This window comes from Sceloporus undulatus, chromosome 3 (assembly GCF_019175285.1).
Source record: "Sceloporus undulatus isolate JIND9_A2432 ecotype Alabama chromosome 3, SceUnd_v1.1, whole genome shotgun sequence".
Lineage (NCBI taxonomy): Eukaryota > Metazoa > Chordata > Lepidosauria > Squamata > Phrynosomatidae > Sceloporus > Sceloporus undulatus.
The window spans coordinates 66,939,107-66,966,243 of NC_056524.1; the positions used below are offsets into that span (position 1 = coordinate 66,939,107).

Consider the following 27,137-nt stretch of genomic DNA (forward strand, 5'->3'; position numbering starts at 1 on the left):
TACGATAGCCTCAGTTTAATCATCTTGGTTTCCAAGGAGATTTCTGGCTTGATCTGCTCTAGGACCAATTTACAGTGCACCCACACCATATGTGGCTTCCAGCAAGCGCTGGAAGCTGCGCCGGAGGTTGCAGTGCCGCACACTAGAAAAGGCAATGACACACGTGCACCACGGCAGGCACAAGCCCCATTCACTTGAATGGAATTTGAACATCCATGTTTCCCCCTTATACAGGGGTGTCTGGAACAGATCCCCTGCGTAAGGGAAGGGACTGTATTTGTCTTTTTGGCTGTCCATGGGATCCTTCGCACTCTTCTCCAGCACCACAGCTCAAATGAATTGATTTTCTTCCTATCTTGTTTCTTAACTGTCCAGCTCTCACATCTATCCATGGTAATAGGGAATGCAATGGTTTGTATGATTCTAATTTTTGTGCTCAGTTGTATATTTTTGCATTTTAGGATGTTTTCTAGTTCTTTCATTGCTGCTCTCCCCATTCTTAATCTTCTTCTGGTTTCACTGCAGTCCCCCATTTATCAGTGTAAGAATGTAAGATATTGAAGTGCTAATTCAAACAGCTTTTTTCATGCAAGTATTATTCATACACTCATTCAACCACAATGGTGCAGTGAATAGATTATCAGTCCAGGAGCCCAAAGTTCACATTCTGTCTTCTAAGTTGGTATTAAGTGTTGTGACTAGATTTTTTTAAATCAGAAAGACTTGTATCATAGGGAAAGTTCTGTATTTTAAATCCATTTTCCTCCAAACGCTGCAGGACAGTATACTGTTACAAGTATAACTTAGGCCCAGTACATACCTGCGGGAAAGCATGGACTGGGTGTGGCCTGTTTTCCCATGGAAGGATACCACAACAGCCAACCGGGTTCTTTTTGGATCGCTGTGCGCATGTCACAAGTGCACCACTGGCGCATTTGTTACGCAAGTGATGCACAGCAATGTCTATACGCTGAGCATCACTTACATCAAGATGGCAGCCCCTGTGTGGATGGGAGGCCACCATTAGACCACTGCCTGCACGTCCTAGGGTTCCAGAGTGTGCGGATGCTGTGGACTCTGGAACCTTAGTATCGGCCGCAGCATGGCACTTTTGGCCTGTCTGTCTTGGGCCTAAGATACAAATTGGCCTCATTTAACAATGTAGATGTGTTCCTGGGCATTACATTAACAAAATAATTGTTATCAGAGGCAAAAATAAAATGGAAAAAAATACATCACAAAAAAGTTGCAATTCAACAGGTTTCAGCCAGTTTTTCCTTGAAAATCAACAATTTGCACATATGAAATGAAACAGGTCATGTAAGCTATGCATAAGCAATCAAAACATTTGAACCCTCTAGAGACCATTTGAAAGCTTCTTCCAAAATTTACTTTTTCTTTTACCAGTCTCCACTCATCTTATGATTTTCATTTTTGTAGCCAAATGTGTGTATGCTTTTGTAACATGCTGAGGGATGATGGTTAGGTACTTATCTGCTCTCCCCTATTCATTCTGTTTTGCTGTTGTCACATTCTCCCTAAAGGGTTCTGGAAGCAGCTGCTGTTTACCTCTTTCTTGCAGCTATAGTTGGATGAGTAGAATCCCATTTCTTCCCCAGCTCTAACTTTAATGCATTGTTTGCTGTAGACACACTGCTGCAATGTGTTTCGCCAGCCATCCTTCACCATCTTCCCAATGCTGATGCTGCTAAATAACATGCAGCTAGCCAGGGATGAAGGAAAAAGGATTGGGTGGATAAAAAGACTTTGCATAAAGGAGTATTATTGTCAAACTCTTTGTTAACTGAGGCCTTGTCTACACTAGTGGGAAACCCTGTAGTAGCTGTGACCCAGGTGCACAGTGTTCCTCAGGATTCACAGGTAACACAGGGCTTTTCTCTGGAACTCCAAAGATAAAAGAACTTCCTTTTACCCCACATTCGCCTGGACATTCCAGATTGGCAGCAAGGACACAACTGTGTTGCTGGAAACACTCCATACTATAGGCCATGTTATCGTCATAGGACCACCTTTTTGTTCTGGGTTCCTCTGATCTCACCATGGTGAATGTGGCATTATCAGAGTTGCTACAGAATGGGACACTGTGTTGCTACTATGAGGTGAGTGTTGGGTTTCCCATTGGTGAACTTGCCTATTCCTAATTTTTATATATGTATAAAGTTAACGCATAAAGCTAAACACACACACACACACACACACACACTTATACGTCCTGGCAGGAATGCATAAACAGGTCAATAATCCAGGCACAAAATGAGCACCCAGAAAGATACTTCTAGAAGCAGAATTAAGCGTATGGATGCAGCATGGCTGTCCTCACACAAGGTTCTAGTCCAAGTTTCAGAGAACAGTTCTTCCACATCTGAAAGCCTGCTATTACATCCAAAATACAAACTCTGGATCATGTCCTTTGATGCCAGTCATTATGACAGGTTTGTGGGTATGTCAAGTGTTGGAGGAATCATTGGTAATTTCTCCCCCAAATGAGATGCTTTACAGTTAAGCTGACATTAGCATGTTTCACTGCAAATCAATCAATCAAATTCGCCATGAATACAGCAAGTCTATTTCATTTCCAAACTGTCTTTGGAGAGTTAAAAACTGTCACAAACTAAACTGATGTAGAAGCAACAGGCACTCAGCTGATGAAAAGGGCTTCTATTCCATTGCTCATGCATGCCCTGAGTCATCAAAACTTTGCTTAACAAATGGGCTTGTGGAAGGAAAAGTGGGTTTTCCCTTGCTTGAATATTTACACTTACCACATGAACCAAAATAACCCTGTCCTGGTGATAAAACCAGGGACTTCTTTTTCATCTGAAATAAACATATTTGCATTTAGCAACTGGAGTGGCTCAGAATGTCCTCCTTTAACTTGCTTGACAGTGTCTCCATTGTACCAAATACTTTGTTACTTACAAAAGGGACTCCGGTCCAATTCACTACAAACTCACATGTCCTTAATGGTTCTGCTTAGTGTTATGCATGTTACGGTATTTGCTTCCCTTTTCTCTGCAGTTGAAGAGAGCTATAATAAGCTACCGTATAGCATTTTGAAAGCAAGGTTTCTGAGAAGTTTCCAAACTGCATACAGGCAGGTTATTCTTCCCCCTTGTTTTCTTTGGCTTCTTATGAACAGCACAGAATGAGTCAAGCAATATTAACTTTCAATAGTAAAGTGGTGTGGTCAACCAAAACATTTGGTGGTTAAATTGAAAAAATAGGGTCAGCAGGTAACACAGGCCATCCCAGAATGTCAAGTGTTGGAGGAATCATTGGTAATTCCTCCCCCAAATGAGATGCTTTACAGTTAAGCTGACATTAGCATGTTTCATTGCAAATCAATCAATCAAATTCTATCTTGCTATTACTGTTTGTTTCAGAAGCCTGGTCTAGTCTTTCTGAGGTGAACTCAGATTGATGGTGATGACACAAAAAGTTGTGACTTCTGTAGCAGGACATCTCCATGTTTTATTGCAACTTTTAAGAATAACCAGGAATTATCACTTAAGCACACTGTCTCTGAGCCATTTCAGGCATACAAGGGTATGCAATATGTTTTTGGTGGCTGCCCCTCAACTTAGAATTATCTTCTTCTGTGGAAAAAGGTACCTATGCTCGGTCATGAGGCTGGAAATTTTTTAAAGGCCCAAATCATACTGAAGGCTGATGGAATGGAAAGGGCCACAGAAAGCATAATATCACAACTTCTTGCTGTTGCATATACATCAACCACCATTTGGAAGATTTTATTTCCACTTATAAAATGAGGTCTTGAACACAAGAACAACAAATATGCCAAACCACATGCAATATAGTCAATCTTTATTAGAATCAGCCCAAACTTCATAGACATGTGCAAATATTCTGGATTTTTAAATTTCTTTTAAATTTCTTTCTTTCTTTCTGCAGGGTGAAGAACCCATCAGATACACTAACACCTCATTTTCTGTTGGCAGGAAGACTCTGTTGGAGGCAACCTGCTGGATCTTTGCCATGATATCATGGATGTGAGCCTCCTTTTAACCATCCATCAAGAAGCCAAGCCCTTCCTCCAGTCCATCTGCCTTGGTCCAGGCCTCGGAGGTGGAGAAGATCTGCTGGACCTGATCCTATTCCCCACCACCACTCCCTTCTCCTTTTGTGTCGTGTCTTTTAGATTGTAAGCCTGAGGGCAGGGAACTGTCTGACTAAAAAATTTATGTACAACGCTGTGTAAATTTACAGCGCTTTATAAATAAAGGTTAATAATAATAATAATATCAATATGCTTAATTGGTGCATAGATCTTCCCTAAATCATGAAGAAATCTGGTAGTATTCCAGACACAACTGGAAGGGGAGGGAGGTCAGAATTAATTATATACGAAAATACTGGGAAAAACCCCTGACCCATTTATCTTGCCTTCTCTTGTGCCTACATTAAAAGGACAAACCAGCAATGTGGGAAGTTTCTGTGAGAATATGCTGTAATCTTGCATACCTTCATGGGAAACCACATGCAAAATTCAATCAATATTTCAGCAGTTAGCAAAGTTAAGGTTCTGAATGTACCTATATATGGGAAATATGTGATTTGAACTATTATTAGGGCCCTTGCCATTTTCTTTTTGCCAAGGGAAAGAGGATGAGCAACATGGGTCTATGAAAAAAACCTTACTTATCTATTGATCATGCCATGTATGACTGATAGGCAAAAGGCAAGTGTGTGACTCAGGAATTTAAATTTCTTGGTCTCAGAAAAGCACCAGTTTTTCTTAATTATCTGCACAAAGACTCAAATAGAGAGATTCCAATAAGGAGAGGAAAATCTGACTAGGGTGAGGAAAGTAGCCGTCCATCTTACATCTCCTCTCGCTTACCCATCTGCCACAGAGCTTCTTTTGTCTCCAATTCTTGTTGTCCTCACCCCTCTGTATTTGAGTTAGGCTGTTTACTCACTGCTTGACACCAAGGGAAGTACTGAGAACACAGAAAAAACTCTTTCCATTCAGTAGCACTACAGCAACCCACTCAAAGTGGTTGAAGCAACTTCAGAAAAAGCTTAGTAGTGTTTCTTACACTGAGTCTGCTCTGTATGTGACATTTTAGAAAATGCTCACATTCCTTCGTGTTGGGTGGTAACGTATAGAGGCTACAAAAGTGTACAGATATTAATTTTCTAACAAACTTGTAGGACTTGTTTTTTTTTTTTAATTAAAGCTGCAAAGAGCGGTGCTAAAGTGCCGTGCTGGCGGTGTACTAGGGTTAAGGGACCGCAGGGCAACCTCACAGTCTCTAACCCTAGTACAGCGCAGTGCCGTAACAATGGCGGCACCCTGTGTATACGGGCGCCACCATTGTTACGTGACAGATGCATAGCATCTGCACATCACGCCGCACTTGTGAGGCACACTTGGATGTCACTGGCAGTACAAAAAGAACCCGCTTTTCACGGGTTCTTTTTCCTCCGCAGGGAAGCCACGTGGTTTGGTGGCTGCAGCTTCCTGGCAGGGGGAAAAAGGCGCCAGCAGGTCTCCCTTTTTGGGAGGTCTGTACTGCGCCTATGTTTACAATGATGCCATGCTTTCTGAGTTTTTTAAAATTACATTTTGTTTTTCTTAAACATTTTTGGAAGGGAAGAGGCTTTTCTTGAGACCTTTCTAATGAGTCTTTCAACAGCAAAAAGAGGAATTGTCATAGAGGATCATAGAATCATAGAGTTGGAAGAGACCACAAAGGCCATCCAGTCCAACCCCTGCCATGCAGGAACTCTCAATCAAAGCATCCCCGACAGGTGGCCATCCAGCTTCTGTTTAAATACCTCCAAGGAAAGAGACTCCACTACACTCCGAGGGAGTGTGTTCCACTGTCGAACAGCCCTTACTGTCAGGAAGTTCCTTCTAATGTTGAGGTGGAATTTCTTTTCCTGTAGCTTGCATCCATTGTTCTGGGTCCTAGCCTCTGGAGCAGCAGAAAACAAGCTGGCTCCTTCCTCAATATGACATCCCATCAAATATTTAAACAGGGCTATCATATCACCTCTTAAACTTTTCTTCTCCAGGCTAAATATCCCCAGCTCCCTAAGTCGTTCCTCATAAAGCATGGTTTCCAGACCCTTCACCATTTTAGTCACCCTAAAGTTTCTCCACATCCTTTTTGAATTGTGGTGCCCAGCACTGGACACAATATTCCAGGTGGGGCCTGACCAAAGCAGAATAGAGAGGCACTATTACTTCCCTTTAACTAGACACTATACTTATATTGATGTAGCCTAAAATTGCATTAGCCTTTTTAGCTGCCACATTGCACTGTTGACTCATGTTCAATTATTATTATTATTATTATTATTATTATTATTATTATTATTATTATGTTTATTTATATAGCGCCATAGGCATTTTCATAGTGCTTTATAGAGGAAGAAAACAACAGTCCAAAAATAAAAACAAAGCCTGCCTACGGCGCACAACCACAAATAACATTATAAAATTAATAAAATATTACTATAGCAAGGTTAAAACAATAACCTAGCTTCTTTTGGCCTCCAATCACATTCCAACTCTTCAACTCATTATCTCGGTCACTGTCTTGACCTAGTTCTTGCTGCAAACTGCACCATTTCTGACTACCAAGCACTTGACTTTCCACTATCTGATCATCATTTAATTTCCTTTGCTCTCACTTATACTCCACCTCCTCGTCATACTGTTCAGTGTCATTTTCGTAACCTTCAATCTGTTGACTCTAACCATCTTGGTCAAAGCCTGGATTCATCTCTCTCTTCCCTAAATCTTGGGGATTCTGCTGACTCAGCAATGTCTTTATTTAACTCCACTCTTTCCTCGACTCTTGACCATTTTGCCCCTGTCTCTGTATGCACTTCTTCCTCCAAGACTAGGCCTCAGCCCTGGCTTACTCCCATTGTTAAGTTTCTCCGGTCCTGCTCTAGAGCGGCCAAACGTCTTTGGAGAAAGTCCAAACAGTGGGCTGATTTTATTCATTACAAATTTGTTCTTTCTTCCTTCTCACGTGCCCTGTCTATGGCTAAACAAACTTATTACAAATCATTGATCTCTGCCAATGAGAGGCGCCCGCAGCGTTTGTTCTCCATCTTCAACTTTTTGTTTAAACCTCCCTCTCCTCCTGTCTCTTCATCATTCTCTCCTAATGACTTTGCTAATTATTTTGTCTCAAAGATTACCACTATTCATTCTGAGATAGTCCCTCCCGATTCTTCTTCTGCTCATAATCTTCTTTCGCCCTTGCCTAAAAAATTTTCTGTGTTTCCTCCTGCTTCTTTGGATGAACTCTCTACACTTCTGAACTCTTGCAAACCTGCAACCTGTTCTCTTGATCCAATTCCTACTCGTCTTCTAATTTCTATAGCTCCCTCTTTTCTGTCCTCGCTTCTCCATATCTTCAATCTCTCTCTCTCTCTCTCTCCAGGCTCCTTCCCTTCAGACTTCAAACATGCTCTCATTTCCCCAATTCTGAAAAAACCTTCTCTTGATCCCTCCTCTTTGTCTAGCTATCGTCCGATCTCTCTTCTTCCCTTTCTTTCTAAGGTTTTGGAACGGGTTGTTTATTCTCGCTGTCTTGAGTTTCTTGAAGCCAACTCCATTCTTGATCCCTTTCAGTCTGGTTTCCGCCCAAGGCATTCTACAGAGACACTATGATCTCGAATGACCTTTTACAGGCCAAGGCTAATGGCCTTTACTCTGTTCTCATCCTTCTTGATTTGTCTGCAGCCTTTGACACTGTTGATCACTGTCTCCTAGTTGACATACTCTCTGACCTTGGGTTCTCAGATGCTGTTCTCAACTGGTTTAGATCTTATTTGTCAGACAGATCTTTTGCAGTGGTTGCAGGTGGTCAGACTTCATCTTCTGTCCCCTTATCTGTTGGAGTTTCCCAGGGCTCTGTTCTGGGTCCCCTTCTGTTTTCTCTCTACACACTGTCCTTAGGTAAACTCATTAGCTCTTTTGGTTTTTCCTACCATCTGTATGCCGATGACACCCAGTTGTATCTTTCTACCCCTGACCTTTCTCCAAGGCTTGAACAGCAAGTCTCGTCTTGCCTCACAGCTGTCTCGCAGTGGATGCGCCATCGGCGTTTGAAGCTCAACATGTCCAAGACGGAACTTCTTGTCTTTCCTCCTAAGCCTACCCTTCAACACTCCTATTCTGTCTCTGTGGACAACATTTCTATTCAACCGGTTCAGCAAGCCCGCAGTCTTGGTTATATCTTTGATTCTTCTCTGTCGTGTATCCCTCAGATCCAGACCACAGCCAAGGCTTGTAGATTCTTTTTATACAATATTGCCAAAATCCGACCGTATCTCTCTGCCTCTACTGCCAAGATCCTGGTCCATGCCCTAGTGGTCTCATGACATGATTACTGTAACATCCTCCTGGCTGGGCTTCCTCTTTCTCACCTTCGTCCTTTAATTTCTGTCCAGCATTCAGCTGCACGCATTATCACATCCGCCCACCACTCTGACCATATCTCTCCTGTGTTGCCATCCCTTCACTGGCTCCCCCTCCCTTTCCACATTCAGTATAAGCTCCTGCTGTCAACGTTTAAAGCTCTCCATGGGCTGGCCCCTCCTTACTTATCAGACCTTATTTCTCCTCACCTTCCCACTAGGGCCCTCCATTCTGGTAGTCAAGGTCTGCTGTCCCAGCCCAGGATTTCCTCTGCCCCATCTCGGATTCGCCCCTTTTCACTCGCTGCCCCTCACTCCTGGAACCTTCTTCCCTCACGAGCAAGAGCCATCACTTCTTTAACCAGCTTCAAAACGGAGTTGAAGACCATCCTGTTCAGGGCAGCGTTCCCAGGCATTGCATAATTGTCACTTGCCATTTGATGTTCTTTTGTTGTCTGTTTTATTGAATCATTTCCTTTATTGCTATGTATTTTATATGTATTATCCTACTAGAGAGGCCCCTTCCCCACCACCACTCCCTTTGTGTCATGTCTTTTTAGACTGTGTAAATTTACAGCGCTTTAAAAATAAAGGATAATAATAATAATAATAATAATAATAATAATAATAATAATATAAAATGTAAATTAATACAAAAAATATGAACATAAAAACAAGATGAAAGTTAGAAGGTCGAAGGCTTTCATGGCCAGCATCCATAGTTTTTTGTGGGTTTTTCAGGCTACGTGGCCTGAATTTCTCTGAAGATGCCAGCCACAGATGCTGGCGAAATGTCAGGAAGAAACTCCTCTAGAACATGGCCACATAGCCCAAAAAACCCACAAAAAACTAAAGTTGGAAGGCTTCCCTGAATAGAATAATCTTTAATTTAGACTTAAAGAAATCTAGAGACGTGGTGGTCCACAAATTCCTGGGAAGGAGATTCCAAAAATAGGGGCAGAGTGGGAGAAGGAGCATATCCAAGTAAGGGAAGAATCAGCAACCCCAAATCACTAGAGCACAGACAGTAAACAGGAAGATAGGGAGAAACAAGTGCTGACAGGTAGGTGGGGGCCAAACCATGAAGAGCTTAGAAAATTAGTAACAGCTTCTAATCCGTTAGTAGTAATAGATTCTAAACAGGATCGGGAGCTAGTGAAGGGACAACAATAATGGAGTGACATGATCATAACGGCAGGTGGAAAAAATTATCCTAGCAGCAGAGTGTTGTACTGAAATCAAGGTAGCAAAATGGGAAATAGGAAGCCAGTTAGCAAAGAATTACACTAATCCAGGCAAGAGATGACCAGTGCATGAACCAGATCAAAATTCAAAATGACCTGAATAGACTAGAAAGCTGGGCCACAGCTAACAGAATGAACTTCAACAGGGAGAAATGTAAGGTACTGCACTTAGGGCGAAAAAATGAAATGCACAGATATAGGATGGGGGACACCTGGCTTAAGGACACAACATGTGAAAGGGATCTAGGAGTCCAAGTAGACCACAAGTTGAACATGAGTCAACAGTGCGATGCGGCAGCTAACAAGGTCAATGAGATTTTAGGCTGCATCAATAGAAGTATAGTGTCTAGATCAGGGGTAGGCAACCTGCGGCCCACGGGCCGGATGCGGCCCGGTGAGGCCTTGGGACCAGCCCCAGCCCAGTCCTGCCGCCGATTGCCGCCGGGGCCTTTGGCCTCTCGCGCGCAGGGGTAAGGGGGGCAACTGTCTATAGACGCCTCAGAAACATGCATTTATATTAACATTTTAAAAAAAATCAGCAATTATTTTTGCATGTCCTCCACTTTTTTAAATAAAAGTGTCCACCGTTATTGTTGTCCTACATTTGTCCCGGTTTATTTATTTATTTAAATTTTTAAAAAATTATTTAATTATTTGTTTTTTGGCTTCGGCCCCCCAGTTGTCTGAGGGACAGCAACCCGGCCCCTGGCTCAAAAAGGTTGCCTACCCCTGGTCTAGATCAAGGGAAGTAATAGTGCCACTATATTCTGCTCTGGTCAGGCCCCACCTGGAATATTGTGTCCAGTTCTGGGCGCCACAATTCAAAAAGGACATTGAGAAACTAGAGCCATGTGTCCAAAGGAGGGCGACTAAAATGGTGAAAGGTCTGGAAACCATGCCCTACGAGGAACGCCTTAGGGAGCTGGGTATGTTTAGCCTGGAGAAAAGAAGGTTAAGAGGTGATATGATAGCCCTGTTTAAATATTTGAAGGGATGTCATATTGAGGAGGGAGCAAGCTTGTTTTCTGCTGCTCCAGAGACTAGGACCCGGAGCAATGGATGCAAGCTGCAGGAAAAGAGATTCCACCTCAACATTAGGAGGAACTTCCTGACAGTAAGGGCTGTTTGACAGTGGAACACACTTCCTAGGAGTGTAATGGAGTCTCCCTCCTTGGAGGTCTTCAAACAGAGGCTGGATGGCCATCTGTCGGGGATGCTTTGATCTGGATTTCCTGCATGGCAGGGGGTTGGACTGGATGGCCCTTGCGGTTTCTTCCAACTCTATGATTCTATCAGAGTCATAGCAGTAAAAACTGAAGGAAAAGGCCTGATTCTCGCTACATTGTAAAGAAACGACATGACTTTGCCATGGCCAGAATTTGAGGAACGAACGAAAGGGAAGAATCGAAAATGAAACTGAGACTATGAGCTTCCTTCACAAGTTGAATGTTAGTGCCACTAACTGTGACTGAGAATGAATAATGCAGAATTGGCTTCGGTGGGAAAACAAGTAGCTCGGTCTTATTCATACTGAGCTTAAGGAGCTGATAGAGCACCCAAGCAGAAATAGCAGATAGACATGATGGGACTCACTGTTCAACATCCAGAGAAAGTTCCGGAGTAGAAAAATACGCTTGGGTGTCATCAGCATATAAGTGATACTGAAAACCATAGGAGCCAATAAAGTCATCTAGGGACAAAGTATAAAGAGAAAATAACAATGGGCCCCAAACGGAGCACTGTGGAACTCCAACAGACAATGACACAGGAGCGGAGACTTAGCCTCCAGCAATCACAGCAAATGACCTATCAGAAAGGTAGGATCTGAACCAGTTAAGGACGGAATCAGAAAATCCAAGGTCCTGGAGCAGATCCACCATAAGATCATGATCAACAGTATCAACTGTTGGTCTACTTGGACTCCTAGATCCCTTTCACATTTAGTCTCCTTAAGCCAGGTATCCCATATCCTATATCTATACATTTCATTTTTCTGCCCTAAGTGAGTACCTTACATTTCTCCATGTTGAATTTCATTTTGTTAGTTTTGGCCCTGCTTTCTAATCCATTCAGGTCATTTTGAATTTTGATCCTATCCTCTGGGGTATTAGCTACTCCTCCTCTGCAAATTTGGTAAGTATGCCCCCAATTCTGTCATCCAAGTCATTGATAAAGATGTTGAATAGCACTGGGCCCAAGACAGAACCCTGTGGCACCCTGCTGGTCACTTCTCTCGAGGATGAAAAGGAGCCATTATTTCCCATGCTTTGTGCATTAGTGTAGAGACATCGAAGATCATGTGGCCCCCTACTTGCTGTCTGGGCAAGGTTTTTTTTGCCTCCAACTGTTGGGTCTTTGCACTGTTCGCCTTGTTCCCTAGATTACAGTTTGACTATTTTCTCCAGCCCTTTTGCCTTCCAGAATACTGTCTCCCTCCCCCACATAACCCAGTTAAAAGCCCTTCTGATCAAATTTTTGAAACTATTGGCAAAAACGTTTCTGCCAATTGGCATGAAATACAACCCATCCCTTGCCAGTAGTACCCCCTTATGGAACCGCAAACCATGATCCAAGAATCCAAATCATTCTCGGCAGCAGTTGTTTATATCAGCTATTCTCCTCTCCCTTCCTGGACCGTGCCCTTCAACTGGGAGAAGAGATGAGATGATAACCTGTGCATCCAGCTCTTTCAGCTTCCTATACAGAGCCTCATAATCCCTTATGATATTCTGAAGATTTCCACATGGACCAAAAGGAATGGGTAATGGTCAGTAGGCTTAATAAGTCTTGTCAGCCTCTCTGTCATATCACTCCAGGACCTGTAGCTGCAAGCTCACAGACTATCCCTGGTTTCCCTGACATTCCTCCAACCATCTACTTCCATTGTATGTGAAATGACCTCCTCCTCCCAAGCAACTTCCTCTTTGCATTTTCTTTCATTTGAGCTTCATCTGAGTTCAACTCATTCATAACAATTGCACAGAAAAGGCGAATCAGCAGCTAAAAGTCATGGCTGCTGGTGGGTGGTACATGGCTTCAGCAAATTGTACAAATGAAAACAATGACCATATTAATATTATTTATTAGAAATCACAAGGCCACTTAGCTTTGCAACACTGGAAAAAATCCCAACCTAGTCTAAATCCATGCAGGCATCATCAGCTAAAGTTAGCCTTGGAAATGGCCATTCAATCGCTTTAACAACTTCCAATGAAGGGCAACTCAACACTTTCTGAAGAAATCTGTTTTATTGTTCAGTAGCTCTTACCATTAGGAAATTCATCTTAATGTTTAGTCAGAATGCCATTTCATGTATTTTGAAAACACTGGTTTGGGTCCTACCCTCTGAAGCAAAAGAAAGCAAGCTCACTCCTCAGTATTCTCAGACTCCCTGATATGAAGGACTGTCATTTTTCTTCTCTATATACCAGGCACTAGTACCGTGTTTGTGCCCATAGGCTACAACTGTTCACTTCTTTCTTGAAAACTCACTACAGACCAGTAACTGATGGCTCATGGACCAACACCAGCACTTTGCATAGCATTGTTCTGACAGTAAGGGCTGTTCGACAGTGGAACAAGAGTCTCCTTCCTTAGAGGTCTTTAAACAGAGGCTGGATGGCCATCTGTCAGTGATGCTTTGATTGAGATTTCTTGCATGGCAGGGGGTTGGACTGGATGGCCCTTGCGGTCTCTTCCAACTCTATGATTCTATGATTCTACATGACAGTCCTTAAGATACTTAAAGATGGCCATCACACTCACTTCTCAATCTCCTCTTTCCAAACTAAACATTCTCAGTTCCCTCAACTATTTCTTTTAGGACTTTCAACACCCTTTACCATCTTGGCCACTTTCCTTCGGACATATTTTAGTTTGTCAGTATCCTTCTTGAACTATGGTGCCCAGCATGGGATACAGTATTCCAGGTGAGATCTGACCAAAGCAGTGTTACTATTACAGTAGGCCCTTCCCTTACGTGGGGGATCTGCCCCCCCCCCCGCATAAGGGAAATATTGCATATGCTGGAGCCCCATTAGAAGTAATGGGGCTCATGCTTGCGGTGCTGTGCACGTGCGCACCCCATTATTTCTTCTGGGGCGTGCGAGGGCTTTTTCTGGAACAGCTTCCAGCTTATGCTGCAAGCCACATAAGGTGCGCCTGCATATAACGCGGGTGCACTATACTTCTCTTGCTCTGGACACTACAGCTCTTCTGATGCAGCCTAGAATTTAATTAGCTCTTTTTACTCATATTTAGCCTGTGGTCTACTAAGACTTTTCATACATCATATTGGCTTATTTGTTATCTAGCCACCCTAAACAGATGGCTTCAACCACTTTTAGAAAGAGATCAGAGAATGAGAGATGATGATGATGATTCACAATTTCTAAAATAAATCTATCTGCTTATCTGAAGAAGACTTTGTAGGTATTCGCCACCGCAGGTCTTTTCAAATAGTATAGCATGGGACTGAATATGGAACAGTTCAAATACTGTTGGGCAAAGATAATTAGGGCTCCCTAGCATTTTCTTTATGTCTGGATTATAAGGAAGAAATTAAAATATGCCTTCCCTGTAGAATCTATAAATTGTAACTTCCATCTAAAGTTACAGGGTATTCATATAGACTTGGATCTAAAGGGAAAAAACTTCAAATCCAGAAAAAGGTGTAATTAGTATCAAAGCATTTGATGATGCTTCTGGAACAAGTATCTGTCTTTCTATTCTGTAGTTTACTGTCTTCTGCCCTTGAGACAGGGATATGCATGTGTGTATTTAAGACATTATACTGATTGAGGGAGGAATCCCCCATTTCTTCCTAAGCTGCTGATTTGTACTGGCTGTACAGATCAATGATGATGTTAGCAATTTAATCAGTGCAGATGCCCTTTTCTTTGATGTCCCCTACTTCACTGTTTATCAGTTCAGCATAACTGTGTCCAGGGCCACTCTGGATTCTTTGGAAGTACAACTGCATTCTCAACAGAGATGGCTACTGGATCTGTGACCACGAGGGCAGTAAGTCTACATTATAGCTGCTCCAAGTTCTCCAGGGGCTCTGCCAATGCCAGAGCCTAGTTCAAAGCTCTTGTTCAACTCTGGGCAGCTCCAGCAGGAACTGCAGTAAAATCCAGATTCACTGTCCCCCAGCCTTCCCTGATTTTAGCACCCCAATAGGGCTCAACTCCAGTGAGCAGATACTTAGTTCCTGGCTCAGCTGCCATGAGCAAATTGAATGGGTCACAGTGGGAGCTTTTGAATCACAGAGACTGAAACAATTAACACAAAATTTTTTGAAGAAGGCCTCAAGAGATGGCAAATCCATATTTGCTAGCTGGGAAATACAATAAATGGAATAGGTTTGGTGGAAAACAGCGAATAGAAAAATCTTTGAATGTCTATTGTATTTCTTGTTCTAGATCTGGGGTTCCCAACTTGGGGTGTGAGATGGAATTTCAGCGGTGTGACAAAGGCCGCGTTCCCACTATAATTTAAAGCAAATTGCTGATCGGGTTATATGATTGTCGTTTCCATTTGAAACTGGTTCCGATCCTAATATGATTGGTTTCAATCATGATGAAGTGAGGCAAACGCAAAAAACCCTGCTCTTTCCTGACACTAGTTCTTTGGTGGTTCTTTTGAAAAGAATAGGTTCTGTTCAACAAGTGGGAATGGCAGATCCCACATCATTCTGGACGGGAGGGACTAATGGGAAAGGGATATTTACCATCCCTCCTCAGTTTTTGGTAGATCCACCATTCCTTCCCCCTGCCAGCGCTGACTTTGTACTTGTGGTGTGACCTATGGGTACATGATTAAAAAAAAAAATTAATAGGAGATTCAATTCATTGATTTTGCAACTACTCACAATTACCTGGGCAATCCAACAGCAGCTCATAGTGGGGCTCATTGTGCCAAAAAAAAAAAAAAAAGGCGATTACAAAGGGATCACGAAAATACCCACTTTCATAGTGGGAACAACGAAGGCGACTCTCAAACTGATTTAAATGTAAGTGGGAATGAGCCCATCAAGTGGTTTGTGTCTTTAAGTGACAGGTCATCACTCAGACAGCTTCCAGTGTGTCTTGAGAAGTGGTAGTAGGTGGCTGTGTTGCATACATAGTAGTTTCTTTGTTTATTTAATCAAAAGGAGACAATTTTACAGTTTTCAATAGTTTACAATTTTTTCTGCGTAAATTAGAATCTAATTGCTCATTTTAGATTGGCATTTTATGCACTGAGTTAAAAGCTTTTTTTAAAGTTCAATTTGTTCACCTGCAGCATTGTATGTCGTTCAATTTGAGGTTTAAAAATTAGAATGATGTTTCTTCATTTTCAAATGTAATATTAGTTTTGTAGAGGGCGTGAACATTAATCAATCATTTCCACTTAACCTGGGATAATCGATACTGTTTTTTCCCCTGAGTTTTTAAAAAAGATCTGCATTGTTGGCAGTGTGAATAACCGATGAGATTAGACCTGGGATAATTCAGGATTAAACTATGCATGCCTTGAACGCATTTTGAATATATTCGCGTAATTGCTTCCATCTTTAGTCAAGTGCTCGCATGCGTGAGCAACCGAACTCCCAGAGATGTGCAAAGATGCCGTTTCATGGTGTGACTGACAAACCCGCATGCATGAGTGAGGTCATTCACACCGTTCTGCTAAAAAAACCCAATGTCTGAATGACCTCTAAGAAGCTGCTATCATTTCAGTACTCTCAGAATTTAATGCTTGAGGTATTTGGTTCACCCTTCCTAATACCAAGGCAAAATCTGCACTGTCCTAACTATGTGAAACAACAGTTCACTTACCCTCTTCCCAGTAATATTCTCTCTCTTTTCTTTTTCAACATGACTAGCTGCTGCAGAAAGAGTGCTGGAGGCAATAGTGAAGGAGGTGCCTCCCATGGGAAAGAAGACAGCACAGTATTTTAAAAAGAAAAGGGGAAAGAAAAATGTTTGAGACAATAAAGACAGCTAGGTGGCCCATTCTAAGCAATGTTGTAGCCATCAACAAGTGGATTTCCATAATATTCTGGAAGCCAAATATGATGTATGGTCTATTGTTTTTAAAGCACTAGAAAAGTGCTTTAAAATTACATTTGCACAGCAACTTGATACTGTGCCTTTCTGCTTGGAAAATACAGTATTCATTTTGAAAACCTAATCCAGATTGCATATAATAATTTAGCAAGAGCTGCACATATTAAATGCAAATACAAAGTGACTGGACACCTGGCTTGTGCATGAAAAGAAGGGGAATTATTACAGAAAAACATGGCCAATGCTTGAAGCTAGGTAGATGAAATTTTGACTCTTTTCAAAGCAACAAACTAGCAATATGAATATAGCTAAAGTTAGTTATTTAGGTTAGTCATACCAGTCCATCAGTGCCAGTGAGTCCAAGAGTTTGCATAGAAATTTTTATTTGCATAATTGACTTGGAATACATACAATGATCCTGTCTTGGAACATTCTCCCTCCTGTGAGTGTTTGTTAGTTCACTCTCCTCATTTTGACTTCTCTTGAACTGCAGCTTCTTCCAAAAGTGAGAGGGGAACAAGATATGAAAACCACAAACCTCAGTTTACCAGAGGATGTTTCAGTGAAAATACAAACACCCTACTGTACACTGAGGTTAATAATTGCCTTAGGTAATAATGAGGGAATGTATTGCATAAGCTTGGGCTGGCTTGGAGATGGGGGGGGGGATTCCCCTCCTTCTCCAAACACTATGCATGTGAGACTCTTCTGGATTTATCCCTGGAGATACTATTTATTATTTACTCATTCTTAATTGTTAAGAATGAAAAAATTGGCAGCCAAGGCTGTGAAGATCCTTGCCTCAGTGGAATACATTCCATCTGCCTGCCTGAAGTGCTGCCTTCAACAATTACTGTTTTCTTAAGATGGAAACTTGCTTGAGATACAAAAAGCTGCATACAAAATCAGCTCGTCATCTTTCTGACTCTATTCCCCTGCCCCACACCCTTCACTTCTGCCCTGTGTGCCAGCTTTGAGAGGAGAAAATAAAAGGTCTGTACAAGGCTATTTTGTTTCTAAAATTAAAATTCCCATGAATAGCTGAAAGCCAATGTGAGCAGGAAATACTGGATAATCTGCATGGCATCCTTTTATCCCACATCCTTTGTCAACTTTTGCATATACTATACTGTCTATTCTTTTTTAATGGGAGACATTTCGGATATAGTTTTTCCTAATCAATAGACTGTATCTATGTAAAACAGAGTGCTAGGAAGTTTCCCCACCTACTTCTCTCTGTCTCAAAGCGCAAGTTTGGTTAGAATTTTACATATTCCTAATTGGTTTCTCCATACTTGCAGAAATATCTATATATCAAAAATATGGCCAAACTTCTATATAGATTAGCCATGCAATCCTACACACATCTCTCTGTGTTTGTGCTTTCAAGTAACTTCTCAGCTTATACCAATCCCATGAATTTCATAGGGTTTTCTTATGTAAGGAATACTCAGATGTGGTTTTGCCAATTCCCACCTTTGAAATATAGCCCACAGCACCTCGTATTTATTGGCAGTCTTCCACCTAAGTACTAACCAGGGCTGACCAGCTTAGCTTCCAAGATCAGACAGGATCTGGTGCCTTTAGAGTATTTAGGACCTGTAGATACATATCTACTCTGAAACAAGCCTCACAGTATTCAACAGAATCTACCCCAAGACAAGTGGGACCAGAATCACATTCTCTGGTCACCTGCTTATATTTTCACTTACTATCTTACTGAACAGACCAGGCTATTCCACATCTATTTCTATGATCTGGGATTAAGGCTGAAGGCCTCATTCAAGCATGACCCTCGTGTAATTCCAGTCATATGAGAGGGGAGAGTAAGGGTTCACTCCTTGCCTTATCCACTGCCACATTATTACATGCATGAGTGGGATGTTAAATATCTACAGTAGCAATAACCTTCTCTACTCATGCAAGTCCATTATGCTATTGAGTCCCATCATCTTCCAAGGCTTTATAGTGTCTAAAAAGCTCTGTGAATAGAAAAAGCTCCACATTGGATAGGCTCTGTTCCCAACATGTGGGAAGCAATGAAGCTGATAATCAGGATGCAAAGGCGAAAGGAAATGACCACTGGGCTTATCCCCCCCCCCCACCCCATGTATGAGACTTGAACACCTTAAGAAAGGTGCACTGTCATGTGAAAACTTACTTCTTGGCTCACGGGGTCCATCCACAGTTATTTTTATGGCTCTGTGGTATGTGGCAACTTGTGGAGGATTGGTGAAGACTGTGATGGTCAATGTGAAGCTCTTACCTGAAACAGAAAATAACATTTGTTTTTATATCCAAATACAATAGTGCATCTTTTACCTTCAATGCCTATAAAGGCATAAAATGTCCTTAAGTGATCTGTGAACATTTACAGTTCATACTAGCTATCATAAAATCTTAAAGCAAAGATTGGCAATTTTCACGGGTCTCCCCAAGGAGGACTGCATCCCCTTGCCATACCCCCAAACTGATTTTTCCTCCCAAATATCTCCTAAAAGAAATAGGGACAAATTAGCCCATTTTTGACCCTTGAGAGACCTTTTCCCTTATGGAAACTTCCAAGATACTTTTTATTGGAAAAAAAGGCATCTCCTGGACCTAAAATGCCCTATGGGGACCAAAATGTGTCAACTTGCACACATACCCGGAAACATGGAGCACGGTGTTCTCAGTACGCTGATGACACCCAGATCTACCTCTCCATGGCTCCGACTGATACAGTGACTAAGGAAGGCATCTCTCCTCTGGATGCCTGCCTGGGGTCAGTAATGGGCTGGATGAGGGAAAACAAACTCAAGTTGAATCCAGAGAAAACAGAGGTACTCGTGACAGGTTCCCCAGGTCCAGGCAGAGGAATTTGGCATCCTGTCCTGGACGGGTTCGTAGTTTGGGAGTACTCTTGGACTCATCCCTACAGTTATCATCCCAAGTGAACGCAATGGCCAGGAGTGCTTGGTACCAGCTTCGGCTGATACGCCAGCTACATCCCTGTCTGGACCGAAAGGACCTTGAAACAGTAGTACACGCACTGGTAACCTCTTGTTTAGACTTCTGTAATGCGCTCTACATGGGGCTACCTTTGTATCAGGTTTGGAAACTTCAGCTAGTTCAAAATGCCGCAGCTAGATTGGTCGCCGGATCCTCAAGGCAAGACCATATAACACCGGTACCAAAATCTCTTCACTGGCTGCCAATTAGATTCCGAGCCCAATACAAAGTGTTGGTTATTACCTTTAAAGCCCTACATGACTTGGGCCTGAGTTACTTGAGGGAACGCCTCTCCCTACATAATCTGCCCCGCACCCTCAGAACAACAGGTAAGCTCATATTTGAGCACCCTAGGGTGAGATTAATTTCTACCCACCATAGAACATTTTCGGCCATGGCCCCCACACATTGGAACAACCTCCCAGAAGAGATACGCTGCATCCCTACGTTGGAAACCTTCAAGAAGGCGTTAAAAACTTATCTCTTCCAATTAGCATACCCTCCCAACTCTTTATAAAGTCTGTCCCTCTATAGAAATTAAGCAAGACCCCAATTAGGACTGGCACACTGTATGTTTTGTAGATATATATTATTTTTATAAATTGTTTTTAATAATTATTGTAGATATCATGGTTAATTGTATTTTTAACTGTAATTGTATATTGTCTTGTTGTTTTATATTCTGCTGTAATCCCACTTCGATCCTCTGGGAGAAGCGGGAAATATAAATAAAACATATTATTATTATTACCCTTTGGAGGTAAAAATTCATTTTAAAAATAGGATTCTGGGAGTCACAAAAATTATCCTGGGGTACATGTAAGGACCACACTTCTGTCCTCAAGGAATATTGAAAGTAACATATGGCTAGTCAGAGGATTAGGCAGACAGCACTTTTGCTGTAGTACAGTACAGGGAGCTTGCGCGGATGGCAAGCCTTAATATGCTAAATGGGATGAGCGCCACACTGCTCGCTCCATTCAAACGAATGGGGCTTGAATATACGCTCAGTTTACCTTATGCGAGGAGGTGTGGAATGGATACTCTGCATAAGGCGAGGGTGGACTGTATTACCATATCAAACTTACAATCAGCTCTGGTGATATGTGCAGTTAATTGTTTAATTGAAAAGAGAAGTTTTTACTGAGACCATAGTTGTGGATTGCTCTTAAAGAAATGGGCCTGCCATAATATTTGATTATCCTGATGGATAACCTGTACTCAGGATAAGAGGCCACCATCAGGACAGAGTATGGAAAAATGGAACAGTTTCCAGTTGGCAATGGCTTCAGCCAAGGTTTCATTTTATCACCCTGTCTATTTAACTTGCACACTGAACATATCATATGTAAAGTTGGATTAGAATCAGAGAAAGGAGGCATGAAAACTGGAGAAAGGAACACTAACAATTTAAGATATGCAGATGACATGTAATTTGTTGCTGTGTGCCTTCAAGTGTTTCTTGGCAAGATTTGTTCAGTTAGGGTTGCCATGGCATTCCTCTGAGGTTGAGAGTGGGTGACTTGCCTAAGGTCATCTAGTGGGTTTTCGTGGCTGAGCAGGGACTTGAACCTTGGTCTCCAGAACTGCAGTCTAACATTCAAACCATTATGTTGTACTAAATCTCAATACCACTACCAGAAAATAGAAAAGATGTGCAATAACTATTGAAGCAAGTCAAAGAAGTGCAAAGACAGAGTTTCAGTTGAACTAAACTGTTAAGAAAGCAAACAAACAAAAATAACCACATATGATTCACGTAATTTTTAAGTAGACAATGAAGATACTGAGACAGTAAAAGATTTCCTATACCTTGGCTCAGAAATTAATCAAAAGGAAGACTGCAGTCAAGAAATCAGAAGAAAACTTGGATGTGCAGTTATTCAGGGACTAGACTAGAAATTATATAAAAATATATAATTGAATACCAAAATCAGGATTGTCCATCCCATTGTATTTCCAATTCATATGTATGACTGTGAAAGCTGGACAGTGAAGAAATCTGATAGAAAGATCACACTGCAGACAGATAGATGCCATCAAGAAAGCCACAGCTCTAAATCTGCAAGACCTGAGCAGGACTGTTGATAACAGGGTGACTTGGAGGTCTCTCAGACATAGTGTCACCATGGATAGAAGTTGATTTGACAGTATTTAACAACAGCAATGGCTGGGGAAGAAGAACTACATTCTATTTTTCACTTCTTCCAGTACTGATGACCATACGTCTCTTCTGCCAGGCTTAATACAGTACAGTACTTAATATAAAAACAAATGTTGCAAATAATGATAGAATCACTGTCTAAAGGATAGCTCTTTTTATCGGGCAACTTGGTTAATTACAGAAAAAAGCAACTAATGTGCTGTAGTGGTCTGAGTGTTGGACTATGACTGATGAATCCCTCCTTAGGCATGGAAGCCTACTGGGTGGCCTTGGGCAAATCATGCTCTCTCAGCCTCAGAGGAAGACAGAGGCAAACACCCTCTGAGCAAATCTTGTCAAGAAAATTTCATGATAGGGTTGCTTGAAGGTTGCCATAAGTCACAAATGACTTGAAGGCACATAACAACAACACACTAACTGTTTAAGCAAACTCCATTTTCCCCCACCAAAAAGGTACAGGGAAAGGAAAAGACTATTTAAACACAGATGTCTCTGTTTCTGCCATTGTGTTTTACTTTGTGCTTTTCTTTGATTTGCTCTAGTGAGTCATCTTGTGCAACAGTAAAAGGGAACAACACTATGTAAACAATAATTGTTAACATACAAAACAATGCTGAGTTATGAAGCAATACAAAAAACTAATTTCAAGACACAAGGATGGGTGTCTCCTCATAGTTATGATGTAACACATAAAAACCAGGAAGACCCTTGGCTTACCTTTCTAATGTTAACCAAAGAGCCCGTTTTAAACACATGCTACTAGATAAGCCACAAGACCACAAAGAGCCACACACCTGTATAGCACATGTTTCTTACTGATAATTCTGTGTAATACAGATTTTGTTTTTATTTTTAGATTTTAATTGAGTGTCCAGTACTACCACATAGTTAATCAATGTGTAGATTTGAAAATATTGATAACATATATTCCTGGAGTCTTAGCAGAAATGTGTGTGTGTGTGTGTGTGTGTGTGTGTGTGTGAGAGAGAGAGAGAGAGAGAGAGAGAGAAGTGTGTGTGTGTGTGAGAGAGAGAGAGAGAAATGTGTGTGTGTGTGTGTGAGAGAGAGAGAGAGAGAAGTGTGTGTGTGTGTGTGTGTGTGTGTGTGTCATTCAGTCCAATCTCCTGCCATGAAGGAAGACATGATCAGAGCACTCTTAACAGGTAGCTATTCAGCCTCTGTTTAAAAACCTCCAGAGAAGGAACATCCACTAGACTATGAGGCAGCATATTCCACTGTTGAACAGCTCTCGCTGTCAGGAAATTCTTTCTAATGTTGAGGTGGAATTTTTTTTCATGTAGTTTGAATCCCTTGTTTCACACGCTATTCTCTGGAGCAGCCGAAAACAAGCTTGCTCCATCTTCAATATGACATCCTTTCAAATATTTAAACATGGCTATCATGTCACCTTTTAAACTTCTCTTCCCCAGGCTAATTTTGGTCATCTTCCTTTGGACAAATTTCAGCTTCTCAATATCATTCTTGAATTGTGGTGTCCAGAACTAAGCAAAGTATTCCAGGTGAGGTTTGAGCAAAGCAGAATAAAGTGGTACTATTACTTCCCTTGATCTAGATACTGTACTCCTATTGATGCAGCCTGCAATCATGGCTTCATTACCACTACCTTTTAAACCGGATCGCAGTTTGGTTTGAACTGGTTCATATGACTCTGGTTCCCACTTAAATTGAATAGCTGAAGTAATTTGGCGAGGGGGGTCATGTACCAGACCCATTTGATCTGCATCTTTTTTATGCTGATTTTTCCCCGCATCTTTTTTTGATAAATCGATTCCGCACAAGTGTGAACCAGTTGTGGATAGGAATCGATTTAAATTTGTCCTTCGGCCGGCTGGAGCGGGTCCATCTTAAATTGATTCATGCACAAATGTGAACCACATGTGGATTATTTTAGAGGGAAAAATATGATCGGGGCAAATGTAGTGGGACTCACGCTCCGCTGTCAAATCGATCCATTGATTTAGATCGCACACCGATTTATCTGTAAATGGGAATGAGGCCCACATTGGCTTTTTTAGCTGCCACATCAGCTAAATAGATTAAAGCATAACTGGTGACAACCTGAATGCATACAAACACACACACGCACCTACTCCATTATTTGCCCAAAACACCAACTGAAGAAAAACATAAAATAGTGACATTATTATTTATCTCAAGTTTGCATCATTTCCCCAAAACTGGAGTCCAAGTAGAAAATATGTGGCCTTCCATACACTGTTGGTCTCTCTCTTCTGCGAACCCTAAGTCAGCACAGCCAATGGTAAGGGATGGGAGGAGATGTAATTTAGGATCACAGGAAGGACCAAACTGAAACAGAATGGAAGAGTACCATATTTTCCGGTGTATAAGGCGACGGGGCGTATAAGACAACCCCCAACTTTTCAAGTAAAAATATAGACTTTGCTACATACTCGCCTTACAAGACTACCCCTGGAAGGTGGGAGGAGGCCGGTGGCAATCGTGCCAGGCCATGGAGCAGGCCACGGGGCTGTCTTCCGGCCTCCTCGGAGGCCTCGGAAGGCAGGAGCAGGGCGGGCGCATGCCAGCTCCAGCAGGCCTCCTAAGGGCTGGAGAGCAGGAGGAGGCCGGGCCCGTGCACCGGGCCACGGGGCTCTCTTCTGGCCTTAGGAAGTTGGGCTTACCCGGCGTATAAGATGACCCCCAACTTTTGACAAGATTTAAAAGGGTTCAAAACTCGTCTTATACGCCGGAAAATACAGTAAGTGAATGAAACTCTTCCACACAATTAATGGTAATTTTGGTAATGAATCAAGAAGAACACAGTAATAAAGCTTTGCTTGTTAATAAAGATATTTCCATAGGCAGAAAAAAGGTTTTTGTTTTTGTTTTGTTTTTTAAAAAATCTAATGCTTTTCCCAAACATGTCTGACACTACAGAAAGAGAACTAAAATATGCTTCGGATAAAATGCATCTAAGATTTATTCAGGGCAATACAAAAAATTCAAGAAGTCTGAAATGCAACTTGAAAGGCACTTTCCTGCACAGCCATGCACAGAGTTAGAACACTTAATGCACTGATATGGGCACACCGGGAATGGTAGTCAAGAAAGATGCACAAGATGTCTGTGTTAAATCTGCTCCAATCTTAGTAACATCTAGAATACCAGTGGTTTCCAACCACGTACTCTGCAGCCGTTCCAAGAAAATGAAAGAAATAAAAATTGAATGAAATTAAAGAATAAGAATATATTCTTATATATACTCCTTAACACCATTAGCTTTTAAGACATAGGATAGGCCTCTTAGGGGCTCCACCATAGAAATAAAGGCTCCGCAAGTCAAAAAGGTTGGGAAACCCTGGAATAGACCATTCTGTACTGATAAAGCAAAAATGGCAAAGGAACTGGGAATTTTACAATATTCTCTCTAATGTTTAGATGACTAACAGCCAGGACCACTGAGGTCACTGAAGCAAATAAATAAATACACATTTTTTTTATTTATTTTTTTTGCCACAGCTGGATACTCTGAAACACATACTCGCATTTAAAAAAAGATACCCAGGGCTGCATTTTCTTTTGTTTGGAGACTATGCTGCACCAAGTAGAAGCTCCAAGGGACCATTTTTAGGGTGATCTAAAAGAGCTGGTTTTTAAAAGCACATCTGAGAAACAAGAGTCAAGTGTGCTTGTTTAAAGGAAGGATAAATGCACTCAGGGTTTGTTGCAGTTCTCAAGTGCTCTTCAGCCTTCCAAAGATTAATCTTCATCCTTTTGGTTTGGCAGGGATGAAGAACATGTAGCCTTGAATTGCTGTTGAACTGAAACTTGCAACAGCACTAACTAGCATAGCCAGCGGGGAGGGATGATCTGAGTTATAGCTTTGCTACTCTAGTAAAGCCATAATGTCACTACTCTTACTGAAGGCAACAGAAAATAAACACACCAAGACTGGAACTAGCCATTATGGAGAATACGTAGCCACCACACTAAACTACAGCCTTGAATCACTTATTCCAGTCTCTGTTCTATTGTCAAGTAATACCAATGAAAAGAAACAGAAGTTTTTGTACCCCGTTGCACTGGCAGATGTTTGAAGAGTCATGAAAATTCAAGCCATAGTGACATCTCTTCCCATATTTCTATTATTAACTAGATGATACCAGTAGAAAGAAGAGGAAGAGTACCAAGTCTGTCATTCTGGACAGCAGTTACAAATCTAGTTCTGGCCCAAGTTGCTCTTGAACATTATGTTTCTGGTAGTACAATGAGTAAGAAAAATATTCCTTTGGCCTGATCATGTTAATGAACTGAGTTCTAGCCCGCACAGCAATATTACCTCCCTGTCAACTTATAAGTAATAAAAACAAAACAGCTATGTTAAGAATGAGGAAGTACATTTAACACTGCTTCCTTTTGTGAACTGTGAATATATGCAGAATTTAGGTACCAGCAAAGAAACAAGAGAACCTATTCCCTTCCTGTTCATTCTCCTTCTCTTCTTCCAGTCCAATCAGAATCAAATGTATAGATTTGCAGTTATCAGCCCTTAGCTCTCCATATGAACTTCAGCTCACAGCATCCCTGAGCACTGGCCATGCTGGTTGAGGCTTCTAGAACTTGAAGTCTAAGATATCTATAGGTTCAAAAGTTGAGAGCCACTGCTTAGAAGCACTAATGAAATTTTAGATTCTGTGTATTCAACAGGATCCTGCTTCACTATCCTCCCCTTTAAAAAAAATCTACAACACTCATCTTAAATACATCCGGGACAAGCTCTTGTTCTCCTTAGTCAGGCCTCTATAAAGGCCACATTGTCTGGTAAAATTATGAGTGTTCTGTGTCTCATCTGACTCAATCTCAAAATTCATCATTAGCTAGTCTGCAACTTTGCTGCAGGCTCCCATCCTTTTATGTAATTTTTTGTTCCCTGCAGCATTGCATTGTGAACATCATATGCATAATCCGTACTTCCACATTTTCCCAGACATACGCCCACCAGTTCTTCAGCTAAGTAGTAAAAAGCCTTTGCTGATTGTGCAATTCCTGTAATTTTGCAAACTCAGTTTTAAGCACTTCTTACATATTTATACTTTTTTTAACTGTTTAGCATTTTTATACTTTTTAACTGTTTAACATTTTTGGGCTTGTTAATATAAGATGTCATTTTTAAGAAATAATAGAACATAGATTCTAGCAAGTATAGAAGATATGACTGCTAACACAAGTGAAATGTCTTTCTAATGTATTTCTGAATATTTTTTAAAAATTATTTTT

General features: G+C 41.4%; 1 protein-coding gene across 1 annotated transcript in view; it reads right to left on the bottom strand.

The window, feature by feature from the left end:
* The window catches only part of RUNX1 (RUNX family transcription factor 1), a 263,811-nt gene that overhangs the window by 58,390 nt on the left and 178,284 nt on the right, over positions 1-27,137 (bottom strand). The window contains exon 5 of the mRNA XM_042461118.1: positions 18,885-18,989. Within this exon, the coding sequence (XP_042317052.1) occupies positions 18,885-18,989 (105 nt within the window). The remainder of the gene's footprint in view (positions 1-18,884; positions 18,990-27,137) is intronic.